Source organism: Elgaria multicarinata, chromosome 3 (genome assembly GCF_023053635.1).
Source record: "Elgaria multicarinata webbii isolate HBS135686 ecotype San Diego chromosome 3, rElgMul1.1.pri, whole genome shotgun sequence".
NCBI classification, from domain to species: domain Eukaryota; kingdom Metazoa; phylum Chordata; class Lepidosauria; order Squamata; family Anguidae; genus Elgaria; species Elgaria multicarinata.
The window spans coordinates 64,870,994-64,886,733 of NC_086173.1; the positions used below are offsets into that span (position 1 = coordinate 64,870,994).

The 15,740-nt window shown below is 40.6% G+C and overlaps 1 protein-coding gene across 1 annotated transcript in view; it reads right to left on the reverse strand.

Moving 5' to 3' along the window:
- The window catches only part of ATP10B (ATPase phospholipid transporting 10B (putative)), a 78,544-nt gene that overhangs the window by 40,183 nt on the left and 22,621 nt on the right, over positions 1-15,740 (reverse strand). Inside the window, exons 3-6 of the mRNA XM_063123278.1 lie at positions 12,675-12,879; positions 9,932-10,017; positions 8,218-8,324; positions 1,668-1,799 (exon numbers count right to left, since the gene is read on the reverse strand). Coding sequence (XP_062979348.1) covers positions 1,668-1,799; positions 8,218-8,324; positions 9,932-10,017; positions 12,675-12,879 — 530 coding nt within the window. The remainder of the gene's footprint in view (positions 1-1,667; positions 1,800-8,217; positions 8,325-9,931; positions 10,018-12,674; positions 12,880-15,740) is intronic.

The window sequence follows — 15,740 nt, forward strand, 5'->3', positions numbered from 1 at the left end:
CCATTCCTCAAAACTAATCAAGCTATAATTCCAATTTAAGCCAAGAAACTCATTTTGACCTGAAGTACCTTTAAAAATAAAATAAAATAAAAACTGAGCTGAAGAGGTTTCTTCACTTCTGGGTCCTTTGGTCCTCTTTGCCTGGTAAATTTAATGGCTTACTGCCATGTCATGGCACATTCCTCTAGGGCTTTCTCTATTAGGAAAAGGAAACCTTTCAGCATAGTGTTTTGCAACTCACTTGTGCATTGACAAACATTTATTTGTGGAATGCTCGGTACGGCTGTTTTCATTAGAGTTTGACATCCCTGCAAATGATGGTCATATTAGGACAGGATCACTGCAATTCCTAGGAGGCAGTTCTTTTTCTGGCTACATATTGAAAGTGATTGGTTCGCACAGTAGCAATCTAGGGTGCCCCACAACAACTATTTATTAACCTTAGCAGTGAAATTTGTGTCTAGATCCAAATCTCTACCAATGTTGAATGCTTTTTTTTTTTTAAGCTCAATGGGTTTCAAGCTATCTTCTAGGAAACCATGGGGTTCCTCAGAAGATTATCGAGGGTTACTCAACAAAATGATCAGTGATGGCAGACAAACATACCTGGAAGACAACTTGTTTTACACTATTACACTTTCCCTGAAATTTGCAGCCAGAGGAGAATGTGGGTGCATTGTACGCTGTACTCTCAATACATGTTGAAATAATGGAGAGGACCAACAGGCTGAGCCAGTGCCCATATGAAGTGAGTGTATCCCTAACCTAGAATATGCCCCAGAATCCTTTGCAAAGCTCAGTAGGCCCATGGCACGCAGGCAGGGGTTCCCCATTAGACAAGTCAATGTTGAAACTTTGAACATTATTATTTTCAATATGATGCTTTTCTGAAGTCACTTTCTTATTAAAGAGTTGGTCAGCTGTTCAGATTCAGACAGTTGATCCTATTTGGATGAAATATATTTAACAAGGACCCCAAAAATAGTTTGGGTATGCTAAAGGACTTATAAGCATGCACAATGGGATTAAAACAACAACTCCCCCCTTTTCAAAACAAACACCCTCATACCATAACAAAAAAACAGTTTTTGAAAGTTCTTTCAATTTCAAAATTGAAATCCATGGGCCAAAAGAGACTTTTGAACTGCTGTTGAAAATGAGGGGTAGATGTGAAACAGTTTGTGGTGTGGCATGAGTCAGGTGATCAAAGAAAGAAGCTGCAAAAACCAGTTAAAATGTGAACACACACACATGAACACGATGGCCAAGGCTGTTTTTCTTTTTTAAAGCCACTTCCATGTAAGAAAAGGTCTATGGGCTGTTCAGATGCACAAAGTGGATCATATTCAGATCAACAACAATAACAACATCAACAACCCTTATAAATGTCAATTAAAATACACCACTACGGAAAATGCCTTTTGAAAACTGAGTATCGTTGTCACATTGTTTTAACTGATTTAATTGTTTTTACTACTTTTAAATTATATATTGTTTTAACTTGGTTCATGGTTTAATTTGTTTTTAGCTGTGTATATTTATTGTTTTCTACTTTATGCTTTTATCTGTATGCCGCCCTGAGATCCTAATGATATAGGGTGGGATACAAATGTTTTAAATAAATAAATAAATATCGTCTTTTTGATATTTTTACCATTATTCCATACCTATTGCTCCAACGAGACACATGACGAACAGCAGTCCCACACAAAATAATATATCCATATTCATCCGTTGCTCTATTTTACTACGTTTATAACGAGGACCTCTGTTATTTAACATGGCTTTGGTTTCATGGCCTTGAAGAGACACACAAAAGGAATGAACAGTCATATAAATTTAATATCTCAGAAATCGCTGGGAGCTAAATTTTAGACATATTCAAGTATATATCCCAGTTGGCTTCCCTATATTCATTATCTCATAAATATATTTCATAGCAGATTTAGAAAGACACTTTTAAAGAACAAACATGCACAACAGCTTGATTTGCAATGTTTTAGAGAGAATGTCAGCTTTAGAAGCACTGCAAGGAAATTCATCTCGGAGCTGGATTGCAAAAGATTTGCATTGGAGGAGGCTATAAAAGGCAAGATGACACCTCTCAAGACATGAAACTCTTGCTCAATTGAAGACACAAATTCTGGCCAAACCACATATAAACTTACAATAAGGCAAGCCAGGAAGGAATTCTAGGACTAAAATTGCAGAAGGTAGAAAAATTAATCATTGTCATAATTTTTAAATACATCAGATGCAGGAATGCAGATCTAAAATGGTAGTAGGGCTTTTAGCTGGCAGGGGTTAAAAGGGAGCATGCAAAGAGGACAGGGACCTTGACAGTGGAGGCTGGTGGCTCCGACTTCAGTGGGGATGTGAATCTATTCTGGGTTTTAGTCAGAACCAGCCAGAACTCTAAAAGAGCTACTATAAAGGAGCCATCCAAGGTGCTGAACCTAGAGGTTCAGCACCTTGGAAAGCTCCTTTAGAGTTTTGGCTGGTTCTGACTAAAAGCCAGAATGCACTCATAGCCCCACCGAAGTGGAGCCACCAGCCTCCACTGGACACTGAACAAAAATGCATGTGTGCGTGCTTCAAACAGAGCAGCCCCAAGTGGAGGCAGGCACAGCCCCCTTCAAGCTTGCCTGGGCTAAAACTGGGATGCACACTCCTCAAACATTTGCAGTCCGAAGTCATCTGGCTCGCCGGCCTCATGAACTTCAACTGCAAATGGCAGCTTCATGTAGTGCAGGCAAGGCCATGGTAAGAATATTTTTTCTGGGGGAGCGTGTGAGTGTGCGCAGGGAGAAGCTAGAAAGGAATTGGGCTGCTTGAATGCTCAAATGATTTTGGGGCCAAGCGAGTGGGTGCTCGGCTTGCACCTGAGTAAACTTAGCAGTCATGAGATAAGGAGTGAAGTTAAAAACAGGAAGCAGGGGATAGAAATAGACCGGCAATTTGGCAGTCTGTGCTGAGGTTGTGGTGCCCAACTTATAAATTTTCAATTACATTTTCAAAATTATTATTATTATTATTATTATTATTATTATTATTATTATTATTATTATTATTAACATTTCTATACCGCCCCATAGCCGAAGCTCTCTGGGTGGTTTACATAAGATTAAAACAATTAAAACAATATACACAATTTAATACCACAAAACAACATACACAGAACATATAACTAAAAACGATATAAACAGATCCAGGGTCGATGAAGCTCATCACATATTGTTAAATGCCTGAGAGAAGAGAAAAGTCTTCACCTGGTGCCAAAAAGATAGCAATGTTGGTGCCAGGCGAGCCTCATTGGGGAGATCATTCCATAATTGGGGGGCCACCACTAAGAAGGCCCTTTCCCTTGTTGCCATCCCCCAAACTTTCCTCGGAATAGCACCCGGACAAGGACCTTAGACACTGAACGTGGTGTACAGGTAGGTTCATGTTGGGAAAGGCATTAAAAAATAACCCCCTTTTTGAAGTAAATAGTTTGGATTTTTAGGGAGGACAAGTTTCATATAGAAGGAGAGCCAGGACAGAACTTTATAAAATTCTGAGCATTTTGGAGATATTCAACAGAGAGGATTTTTTTTAGGTAGGCTCTAAAAAGATTCTTGTATTTTTATTTCAGGGTGCTTTTTATTGTGAGGGTAGGTTAGGTTTGCATTTATACTTAGTGACCCAGGCTTTAGTTTAGTTTTTTGTTTTGATCTCATAGTAGAAGGGCTGGCTGAAATGAAATGAATTTTTGTTGGTTTCCCCCACCCCCTGCTCATTATTGTCTGTTTGTTAATTTAATTTAAGCTCTGGTGCCACAAGATGTGGTATAACAGTTTTAGAATGGGTAGTACTATTAATGGCTAGTATATAAAGGATGGGTAGCATTATTAGCCGTACTAATTAAAAGGAGTAAATCTTCTGTTTACAGAAGTCAGGAACATACCCTAGAAGAGAGGAGTTTCCATCATGTTCTCCTTGTACACAGCCTATCTGGCTGGCCATTATGGGAGTCAGAGTGCTCAACTTGATGGATTCTTGATCTGATCCAACAAGTTCACTCATATGCTCTAGGGCTGTATGAAGTCCTGAACTAAGCTATATTAAAGTCAGCACAGATTGCTAACTGACACTGCAGCACTAGGTGGGAGCTTGCAGAGAGGTCCTTGGAGTGTGTTATTCAGAGAAATACATTTGACAACTACCGTTACATTTCCCGATCATTCAGATCACAGGAGTATTCTTTGCATAAAGTGACTGTGGGGAGTGGTGAGCTGGCAAAGCCTGCTGTAACCAATGTTAGCGCTATATAGCATATGTCTGTGAAAGCCCCTTCATTTTGAGCCACTGTTACATGATGTATCCCACTCCTGCAAAGCAGAGGGATTTTGTTTCAACATCTGAAAACAGTGGAAATGCATACCTTATTCACAATGAATGTCTACTTGAGTCAGAAAAGACAGAGTACTTAACTGTTAGAATCTAATTAGACGGCCGACTGATTTTTAAGTACATTTGACTATTTCGCAGCAGCCCAATTTGACTTAATGAGAATCTACTAGTGCACTTTCTGTGTGAACATAAAGAGAGCCCAGTATGTCAGATCCAGCCGTGAGTAATGTTATTTAGCTCTTCTCGAAGTGAATCTGAAGTACCAACAAAACAGCAGGCCAAAAAGAATACGCAAACTCAATTGGAATCAAATTGCTACATTTTCAGTGGATGGGTGTTTGAAGATCTAACCATGAGACATGAAAGGAAAACCAAACTCTGTTCCGCACCCCTCACTGTGATCTTGGAGTTCTTTGCTTTTCTCTTGCTAGGCGCATGGCCACTGTGGTGCTATGTGAACATATATCAAGTGACACTCCTGGCATCAAAGATCTAAGATGCAAATGGGCAGTTTTGTAGAGGGATTTATTAGGAATTAATATTCCTAAAACGTCTCTCTCAATCCTCTGCAATATTCCTAAAACACCACCCTAAAATCAAGAGTTGTCGTTTAAATAGATGAGGGAGGAGTAGGACATTAGTTCTAAATGTTTTCTTTTCTGAGTGACAGCTTGATCACAGTCACAACCGCTGCTGCAACATCCTTTCTTGTGCAAGGCCAAAAGTGGGCAACTTTGCTAATATGTGGGCATCCTACTCCTAAGGAGGTTTACTCAAAGCGAGTGTCATTGATTTCAGGAATATTTCCAAACTGAATCCAAACCTTATCATCATGACAAAAGGTATAGGAAGGTGTGATAAATCATCCAGCCTCTGTTATTTTAAAGCTCCAATTTATTATTATTATTATTATTATTATTATTATTATTATTATTATTATTATTATTGTATATTCATTTCTATACAGAAGCAGCTTCTCCAGGCAGTGCCATCTAGCACCCTCGTTTGATTATTAAGGGGAACAGGCCATGTCCGCCTTTGTTCAGACTGTTTAATAGTTGTTGATTACATGGTGCTCAAATATTTATTGAATATGACTGGGTTTGGACGACACGATAACCAATGGTAGGTTAAATAGTCAACAATGGGTTAAATAGTCAACGTTTGGTTATTGTGTCATCTGCTTGGGCTTTTTCATGGTACAGTTGATTATTTGGCTGAAATAACCAATGCAAATAACCAACACTCTGTAGAATTGATTATTTGAACTACCGTTGGTTATCATGTCATGTGTTGGGCATTGTTAACTATTTTGTCACACGCAGCCGGTTAATTTTGGCGACTATAGAGTTCCCTGGCAAGAGCAATTAAAGTGATGACTGCTGCTCTAGTCCAGCTGGCAGAACTCGCAATGGCCGATGGGATACCAGTGGGAGGACTGAGGGTGGAGAGAGGGTGGGGGATTTGTCAATCAAGCATACTGTTGACTAATAGTCAATTCAATGCTGAACTTAATTGACATCATGATTGATTATAATCATGTTGTGTGGGGAGTATCCCCTCAGTAATCAACCATGGAGTTGACTATTAACCCACCATTGACTATTGTGTTTTCTGAACAACTTGATGTTGTGCAGACTTCTACTGTTACTTTCTACTGTTAGTTTTACCCTACCCTGTGCCTGCTTACCCTACCCTGTGCCTGTTTGCATTCTCTTCCCCTCCTTATTGTTTTACTATGATTTTATTAGATTGTAAGCCTATGCGGCAGGGTCTTGCTATTTACTGTTTTACTCTGTACAGCACCATGTACACTGATGGTGCTATATAAATAAATAATAATAATAATAATAATAACAACCCATATTTTTATACCACCCTTCAGTCAAAAATCCCCAGGTGGTTTACATAAGAAGAATATATAAAATATATCAAAATACAAAGGAGATAAAATCTGTGAGCATTTAAATGTAGCAATGGGTATGACAGTTTCTGGTCCAACAGTACCACTGACGTACATTTTTATTTCCATAAACTATGGGAATAGTTGACTATGATATATGAAAAATGCAAGTAGTAAAGCAGTTTACTATGTTACTATGTAATAACTATGTTATTGCATTTTATGTTTTTAAGGTTGTTTTGTGAACTGTTCAGAGAGTTTTGGCTGATGGGCAGTACAGAAATGTAATAAACAAAAAAACAGACCTTTCTATAGCTACATATGACTAGCTAAAGCCACAGTAGGATTATAACTTTATTACAATAAACTTAAATGTCAAACAATAGTGAGACAGCTCTTGAGTTCTCCAGAACTATTATTCAGTCTTCTAATGCAATGATGAAAACAATAGGGTGGGACAGGCAGGAAGGAGAGGGGGGGAAAAGTAAGTGGAGGAACCGCCAAATCTGATGTTTTAGATAAAAGGCACAAAGTGTTATGCAGACTTAATTAAACTTAATCTGGTAGGTGCAAAACAGGTTTCAGTTCTTAATTACCTGCTACTCAGGTTGCATGGCAGAGGCAAAGAAATAAGTTGCAGATCTAGGCCAGATCTATACCATGGGCATGTCTACACCACAGGGTGTAGTGGGAGGGAGGGGAGAGGATTGCAGACTTACCTGTTTCTGCAATCCTCCCCCATTGTCTATATAGCCACATGATGTCCCAGAGGGGAAGACGGACGTCATGGGTGTAAGGGAAAGGCATGGGTTAACCGGGATAGGGGTACATGGGAGTTGGAATCTGGGAACAAGGTTGTTTTAATTAAATTTTATGGTTTCATAGGAAGATAAGGATGCCAAAGGGAGGATGACATCTAAAGAGACCAGCGTCAGCCTGGCCATATCTGTCAACTGGCCTTGAGCGATTAGGCACCCCAGCCGAAAGGTGTGAGTACGCATGGAAGAACAAAGCAGGAGGGAGGAGGGAAGGAGTGAAAAGAAAGTATAAAATAATCTCTGCCTGGGGCAACAGGTGGTTGTCGGCTGGTGAGAAGAGCATGGGTTGACGTAAGAGATATTAGAGTTAAGTTTTATTGTTGCCTGTACTGGGTTCTTATGTTGTGCATGCTTTTATGATATTTTACTTAGTCTGTCCCATGTATCCCTACCCTTAGTCTGAATAAAAGTTCTTAAACCTCATGTTGTGAGCTTGTGAGTTCTGTGCCTTGGATCCGTGCCTTAGATCCGTGCCTGTGCCTTGGATCCATGCTAAATCCAGTAAGAAAGCGCTGGGAGCCTCTTTCCTTTACAATGGGCACCACTTTCCTTTTTGAAGAGGAGCTGCACGCACGTGTGGTGTAAAAGTAAGTTAAAAAACCCAACCCTGCTAAACTCCATACCCACCCACCCCACCATCCCAGGGATGGCAAAATTGCTGCCCCCCCCATGGGTGCGGAGCCACCCCGCGCAGCTCCATGACCATTTGAGGAACCGGGAGGCTGTGCCACATCAGCCGCGGTATTCGAGGTTGTCCCAGGATCATGGAAAAACCAAGAAATCCCCAATTTCAATTATCACGGGAAAAGTCTGTGGTCATCCCTGGTTGACCCCAGGATCCCTTCTGTGTCATTTGTATGCACAGGGACAACCTGGAGATGACCCTGGGAGAAATGAATCATGTAGACATGCCCCTTGTGTCAAATCATTATAAAAAGTAGGAAATAGCACTATGAAAGCAGTATATGGAATGTGCCCTAACAGTTATTACTGCACTTCAACACCACTATAAAGCAGTAGTGTAGATCTAACCCTAGTTTGAGTGTACCCTAATACACTCCATCAGTAACTACATGAAAAGCACCCCTCCCCAACCATCATTACCTGTGTAGATAACAATCCCTACTGTAACCTCTGTGTTCCTTACTGTGCATCCGCGAAGAAGTAGACTTTCAATGTTAAAACCAATCCGTGTGAGATCTGGCTGCTCCCTAGAAAGAAGAATGGGATTATTTATTTATTTATTTATTTAAAAAATGTTCTGTTACTCCCATACATTATATTTCCTATGCCATGTCCATGGGGTGAGTTCTGGTTTGATTTCCCACAGGTACAAATGTGCTGCATGATATCACTGTGGCTTTGCAGAGAATCTACATTACAGAAATAGGAATGGGATTCCTACTTCCCCCTCCCCCAGTGTACAAAGATTTTGAGAGGCATCTTCTGCTTTTTGCTGTCTCAGCAGTGGCTGTCGTAAATCAGCGGAGTTGCAAGATAAGCAGCAGTTAGAATTGTCAATTACCAGTCCAAGGTCGGTATGCCAAAAGTATCCATTGCGAGACAAGGTAAACAGTACAGGTTTCAGGAATGGGCAAAAGAATAGTTGAGGTCTTTCCAGGGTCAGATATTGTCCAAACAAAGTCAATGAGCTGGCAGATAAGCAACTAGAACAGAGCACCAAACAAGACAATTGCTTCCAGCAAACCCCCAGCATCTAAGGCTCTCCTTATATTGTGCTGCTGATGTCTGAATGCGGCCAGCTGCATTGCAACTAGCTCCTGTAAAGGACTCCTCCCCAAACTCTCTCAGGTTCAGCTGTTCTCTATCGCAAACAGAGGAACAACAGAGTCCAAGGCTTTGTTCAGTTTGTTTATACAAATTTGAGATCCCCATCCTACAAATGATTACAGCACAAAACTATTTTATTTTATCTTGTACACTGCTCCAAAATTTTCAATGGGGAGCGATATATAAATATTGTAAATAATAAATAAATCTTGACCTAATGGCAATTTCTCACACTTGGTTGTAAGCTTTAAAAGAAACCTTCTTCTCCAGAGGTTTATTGATGATGATGATGTATTTAATAGATTTATATACTGCTGACTATATTTAAAAATATCTCTAACCATTGCTTCAACAACAATGTAATATGTGCTTGGCCAGATGCCTACGCAGCATCCTGGCTGCCATATCCTGCACCAGCTGCATCTTCCAGGATGTATTAGACGCCAAAGGCAGCTTGAATATTATCAACCAATACATTTATTGCAAGCTCTGTGTAGGTGTTGTTGTTTTCGTAAAGTGTGAGAACTGCATGTATTTTTGGACCATAGTAGACACATGGGAGCTCCTCTCTAGGCTTTCACATGTTCAATGTGAAGGTCTGAAGAAAGTATCTGTGTTCTGCTGAATGCTCTCAGAAACCTCCATGAGATCACGAATCCTGATATGGGAAGGTTTCTGAATGTGTGGAGGCATCTAACTTGTTCAGTCAAATGCACTTATAAGAAACCCACTTCAGACTTTTGTACCCAATGGACAAAGGTCTAAAGAGAAGCCCTGGTGTATAGGGTCATTGGGGGCTGGGCTAACACCCTTATACCCTGCCCCCCCCATGACACATTCTTAGCTCTCACATGTTCAGGCAAATGCTATAGTGTTGTTGAGAATGTTCCTTCCTGGATTTAGAGTATGTATTAAAAGATCACATTAGACTTTACAATAATTTTTGACGCTGCTTCAAAAATGTGCAACTGAACATAGTAAAGACATCAACTGTAGAATGATATAAATAAAAATTGCAGTAACTTACATGTAGCCTTTAAATCTATTGAGATCTTTGTTGGGTTTCTCACAAATAATGATATTTTTGAAAAATTCTGGCTCAAATACAGTGTTCTGCAACAAATAAATAAATAACACATTGAGTTCCAAGCTCAAACAAAAGTATTTTAAAGTCAGCTAAAAAAACCTGGATGGGTTTTTCATTAGCTAGGAGTGAAATTATGGAACCATAGATCTATAGGGATGGTATGGATCAAAAGGTCACCTCCTCCAAGCATCTATTGTGGCACAGCAATGACTTGGTTAAGCCAACCAATTAAGCAATACCATGAAATAATTTCCAGAGAGCTAACCATGTTAGTCAGTTGCAACAAAAATAATAAAAAGGCTTTTGGCACATTATTATTGCATACACGTGTATGGACTTCGTTAGTCTTCAAGGTGCCTTGCCACCTTTTCTTGTTTTTCTATGGAAAAATGTTGCCTTTACAGTTTTAAATTGATTACATTGGGATTTTAAATCAGGTTCAGGAGTTATAATCAGAAGACTTAAACCAGTGGTGGGCAGAATATAAATGTCTAGATGTTTTAGACTTCATCTCTCAGCATTCCTTACCACTGGCCATGCTGGTGGTGGCTTCTGGGAGTTGAAGTCCAAAACATTTGGACTTCAACCTTTACCCCACCCCTTAATTAAACTATTATTTTATTGTATTTTATTTGTATACTGCCTTGCTACTCAAGACAATTTACAGAAAAATTATGAATTTTTTTTCATATTATGAAAAATAATAAAAGAATAGATCAAATTACAATAAAAACATAACATTTACATTTTAAAAAGTTATTATTAAAATATAACCCTATCCAAAGGACCTACTTACTAGATTAGTTGTAGGTCCAATTAGTTTCATCATTAAGAGGTGATATGAAACAGAATGGTCTCTTACTATAAATTGTAGCAGAGAATTCAACATTTCGAACAATTAGCTAATGGAGAATAAGAAAAACACACACATAATACCCTGTACATTTATCTGAATAAAATGCTTGTATATAGTTGCTAGTAGGGTGACCATATGAAAAGGAGGACAGGGCTCCTGTATCTTTAACAGTTGCACAGAAAAGGGAATTTCAGCAGGTGTCATTTGTATATATGGAGAACCTGGTGAAACTCCCTCTTCATCACCACAGTTAAAGCTGCAGGAGCTATACTAGAGTGACCAGATTTAAAAGAGGCAGGGCACCTGCAGCTTTAAGTGTTGTGATGAAGAGGAAATTTCACCAGGTTCCCCATATATACAAATGATACCTGCTTTTCAATACAACTGTTAAAGATACAGGAGCCCTGTCCTTCTTTTCATATGGTCACCCTAGTTGCTAGGATCCCACGAAACCGCACTATTTTGAAGGTCAGACTCAAAAACCTTCCCTTCTGGCAAACCTTCCCTTCTGGCAGAGCAAAAGGCTTGGGTTGTCAGGAAAAATACTAAATACCTAATATTTTAACACCTAGTAATTCTGTTCATATGACATGCTAAGCCATGGTGGTTAAGCATTTTGAGCTAAACATTGTGGCTTAGAGTGTCATGTGAACCATTCTTAACCATGGTGGCTACATAACCATGGTTTAAACATACTCACTTGTGTAGGCCGCTAACTATTTGCTGCAAAATGGTTAGTGGCCTAACCATGGCTTAGCTTGTTGTCTGAAAAGGACCAGCAGTAACTAATATTTTAATCAATAGCTTCTTCTACAATTGATGTATTTTAACTATGGCTCACAGAAGGGTGACGTCTGATGGTTATCGCAACATACCCAGATAGAGCAAAACAGGTTAACAATCAACAATATCAGGAGGATGGGAACATTTTATTTCTTTAAAAATGGAATAAAATTTCTCATCCCCAGATGTTGCTGCTGCTTTAACCCATTTTATCTTTATCTGACACGTCAGTAAGATGTTCCAGAAATAACTCTATAGTGTGAGAAATGTACTTTTTAAAAAACATTAAACTGTCTTGCAAATGGAGGATTTATCATCTAAAGATGATATGAGAGGAATAATTCAACGTACTATTTCTGAAAAAGGATCAAGATGTGTAGAAAAACAGGAACACCAAATGCCTAAATTTACTTAAATTTACACTTTGCTCGACATGTGTTGACAAATGTTCAAATTTAAATGTGTCCTAATCGTGTGCCCAGTTTTTGCTCCCATATGTACACAGATGTAATAACATCAGAAGAGCCCTGCTGGACCAGACTAAGGGTGCATCTAGTCCAGCACTCTGCTCACACAGTGGCCAACCAGCTGTCAACCAAGGACCCCACAAGTGCAAAAGCACCCTTGACCCAGACAGATTTTAATACAAGATTAAGGTCTGCTACAGTATGTTAAAATTCAAAGTGCAGCTGCTGATATTTTATAACAATAACCTTCTCTCTCCCACGTCCACCTCAACTCAGCAACAAAGGCTTCAGGCTAGTTCGCCACACCCCTTTCCACAATTTTTCAACCAATGAGCCCTCAGTTGCCCTTGATCATGCACCTGAAGCTAATGGTGGTGTAGTTTTGGAAATGGCCTCAGGTCAGCCAATCCAAGCTCATTTTGAAAACAGGTCTGATGTAAGTGATCCCTCTAAAGATTTCTTCCAGCCGGATAGTTCTATGCTACATTTTTTTTGGGGGGAGGGTGCATACTGGGGGTCCCAGGGAAAGAACAGATAAAGATGATCTGTTGCAGAAGCAGCTTCTAGACATACATACCTGATTTGCGAATCCTTTCACAACCTGCCTTTGTTTAAGATTGGTCTCGCCATCAAGATTGGCTGTCTCTAAGCGACAGATCCCATCCTGATCAGAGGAGTAGAGCAGCAGGATGTCAGCAGGGATGATTTCATTACATTCCAGCTGCACAAAGTCCCCCACTCGTACATCTTTCCAACACTTCTCAATGTAGGTGTTTTTGGTCCTGTTATGAGAAAAAAGCAGCACAGCTGAATAGGTTGTGACAGTCCCATCACTACACAGAGCACCTCTTCCCTTCAGAGCATTGATTGTGCTGGCTAAATAGTTTGTTTACTGATCACACCCATATCCTGCCACACCTGTAAAGATCAGAGGATGGCATAATTTCCTTGGTTTTATGTACCTATTCAGAGTGGGTATTTCTTTCCCACACTGCAGTTCCAAGAGTTTAGAAAGAATCTTCCAGGTTAACTCAAAACAACAGCAGCAATATTATTAAGACATCAGACATTAATGGACAAAAGAGATCAATAAAACAGCTGATTAAAAACAGCAAGAGCAGCAATAAAATGCAACCATTATTGTTCACTAGGAGCCTGGGCAAATAGAACAAGAGTAACCTTGTGTCTAGGTGGCAGGTGGGTACTCCTGAAGGGGACACTCCACAAGTTGGGCATCGGCACATGAAGGAGTCCCTAGAACAGCCAGGGATAGCCCAACCCAAGACAATTTGCTGCCTGAGGCAAAGAATAAAATGGCACCCCTTCCCATTCCATATACTAAAGCCAAATGAATTGGCAGCTGAATATTTCTTCAACGCTGACAATGAGACAATGTCCATCATGACATCTGAAGGCAGCAGGCTAGCTTAGCAGGTGTAGGGCAGGCTGCTTGGGTCATAGCTGTCTCCTCCAACAACTTGCTGCCACCTCCTAGCATCCACTGCCAAACGGCAGGGCCAGCCCTGGGAACAGCTGCCTTGTAGTGGACAATCTTGCAAATTATTCTTAGTTTTGCTAGAGTTACTGGCTTGGAAGGGTTAGGGTCATGGAATTAAATTGTGCATCTTATTTCATATCTATTCTATTTTAAGGCATGAACCATTCCATACTGCTTGTCCTTTTCCTTTAAGCTTCCTTTTTGTGATTCCAGCCTGTTCACAATCTCTGTCTCTAAGCCGGGAATTTAACACAGGAAATAAATTAAGGTTCGTAACAGCAGACACGGTGGCTATTGCTCACACATCCACTGAAAAGGGACAGATTGTGCAGAATCAATATTTTCATCAAGAACATGGATGGAGAACAAAGTACGCATTTGTTGGGGAAACAAACATATGATGAAGGATTGTAAACACTTTAAAAGATAGGATTAGAGCCTCAAATGATCTTGATAAATGGGAGGCTCAGCTTGTAATCGATACAATGAAGACAAATGTAAAGTGCTGCACCTAGGGAAGAAAAATGTTTCCTTCCACTCTTTTCAGCATGCTGGGGTAGAGTCTGGGGTAGAGTAAAAACAACAACAAATCTTATTATACTCTTAGAGACTACCAATTGGATGGAGTAATGCAGCCTGATTGAAATGAATTTTACATTCTGCTTTAGATGACATACTTTTACAAGGAATTGCTACAATTACTTCACAGGGGTAAGTATGTATTACTATGCACATAAGGGAATCTTCAAATCTTGTCACGGGCCATGGCTAGACCAGGCGATATCTCAGTGATCACCCCAGGATCATCCCTGTGCGTCCACATGATGCACAGGACATCCTGGGATCAGGGAGGGATGATCCCTCCCTCGCCCTGGGATCTCGCCCTACACTTTAGGCCTGGTTTTTCCACAGTCTCGGGCTGAGCTGCAGTTTGTCCCGGCTCCTTGCGAGGAGCTGGGACCTGCACATGGGGCACAGAGTTCCTCAGGAACACTGCGCCCATCGGGGGTGGGGTGGGGTGAGCTGGGAATTTTTAAAAAAACAACAACTACCTTTTTTTTAAAAAAAAACCAAACAAACCCTACCTTTTGCACACAAGCATCGTGCGCTGCTGCCGCTTTACAAATTAAAAATGCGGGCGCAACGCCTCTCTCTCTGTGGTCATCGCACACTGTGTTTGAACAGAGGGGGATCTCATGATAAAAACATTGCGAGATCTTCATCCTTCCGTTGTGCAATAACAAGTAGGTCTAGCTAAGGCAACGGTGACCATTCCTAGGTGTAGCCAAGGTCAGCCCTAACACATGCATCTTTGGACATATTTTTGCCTATAATAGAAGTGGGCAACTGTGGTCAGATCTGGGGACCATTTTCACTATTGGCTGCACTGTGCAGGGCACAGCACAGTGTAGAGGGGAAAAAAACATTTTTAAAAAGGGGGAAATTGCTGGTTTGCTGATGAAATTTGACAGTCAACCACTGATGGCCACCAATTTGGATGGCTTTAAAAGGGGGTTGGATAAATTCCTGGAGGCAAAGGGTATCAATGGCTACTAGCCCTGGTGGTTGTGTGCCATCTTCAATATTCAAGGCAGTAAGCCTGTGTGCACCAGTTGCTGGGGAACATGGGTGAGAGGGTGCTGTAGCACCATGTCCTGCTTTGTTGGTCCCTGGCTGATGGCTGGTTGGCCACTGTGGATGCCTTGTGTTTTTTTTTGGGGGGGGAATGAAAATTTGGGAGCATGGTGGGGGCCACATGTGGGCTGCGGACCATACATTGCTTGCTTCTAGCCTATAAGGTGCTCACTAACAGATGATTAGAGTAGACACTGGCAAGAGGGTGAGTATGATATTAGCACAAAGCAGTGCCCAGTGAATTCTATCCTCCTTCCCCAGGCCCTCTTGGGAGACTTTCAATACTATGGCAAGTAAGGTACTCTTTGCACAGACCAACACATTGATATTTCAGAGTGTCAGCACAGATTGATTCTGATGCTTTAGGTGGGTCTGTGCAGGTTCCAGATTGTCAGCCCAATGATTCCTATAGGAAGCCATTGGAATTTTGTTAATATAGAGATTCTGTCCCCCACCCCAATTCTGGTGTAGGTGGAGCCCATATGCTTTGGGCTCTTCACCTGATTGTCA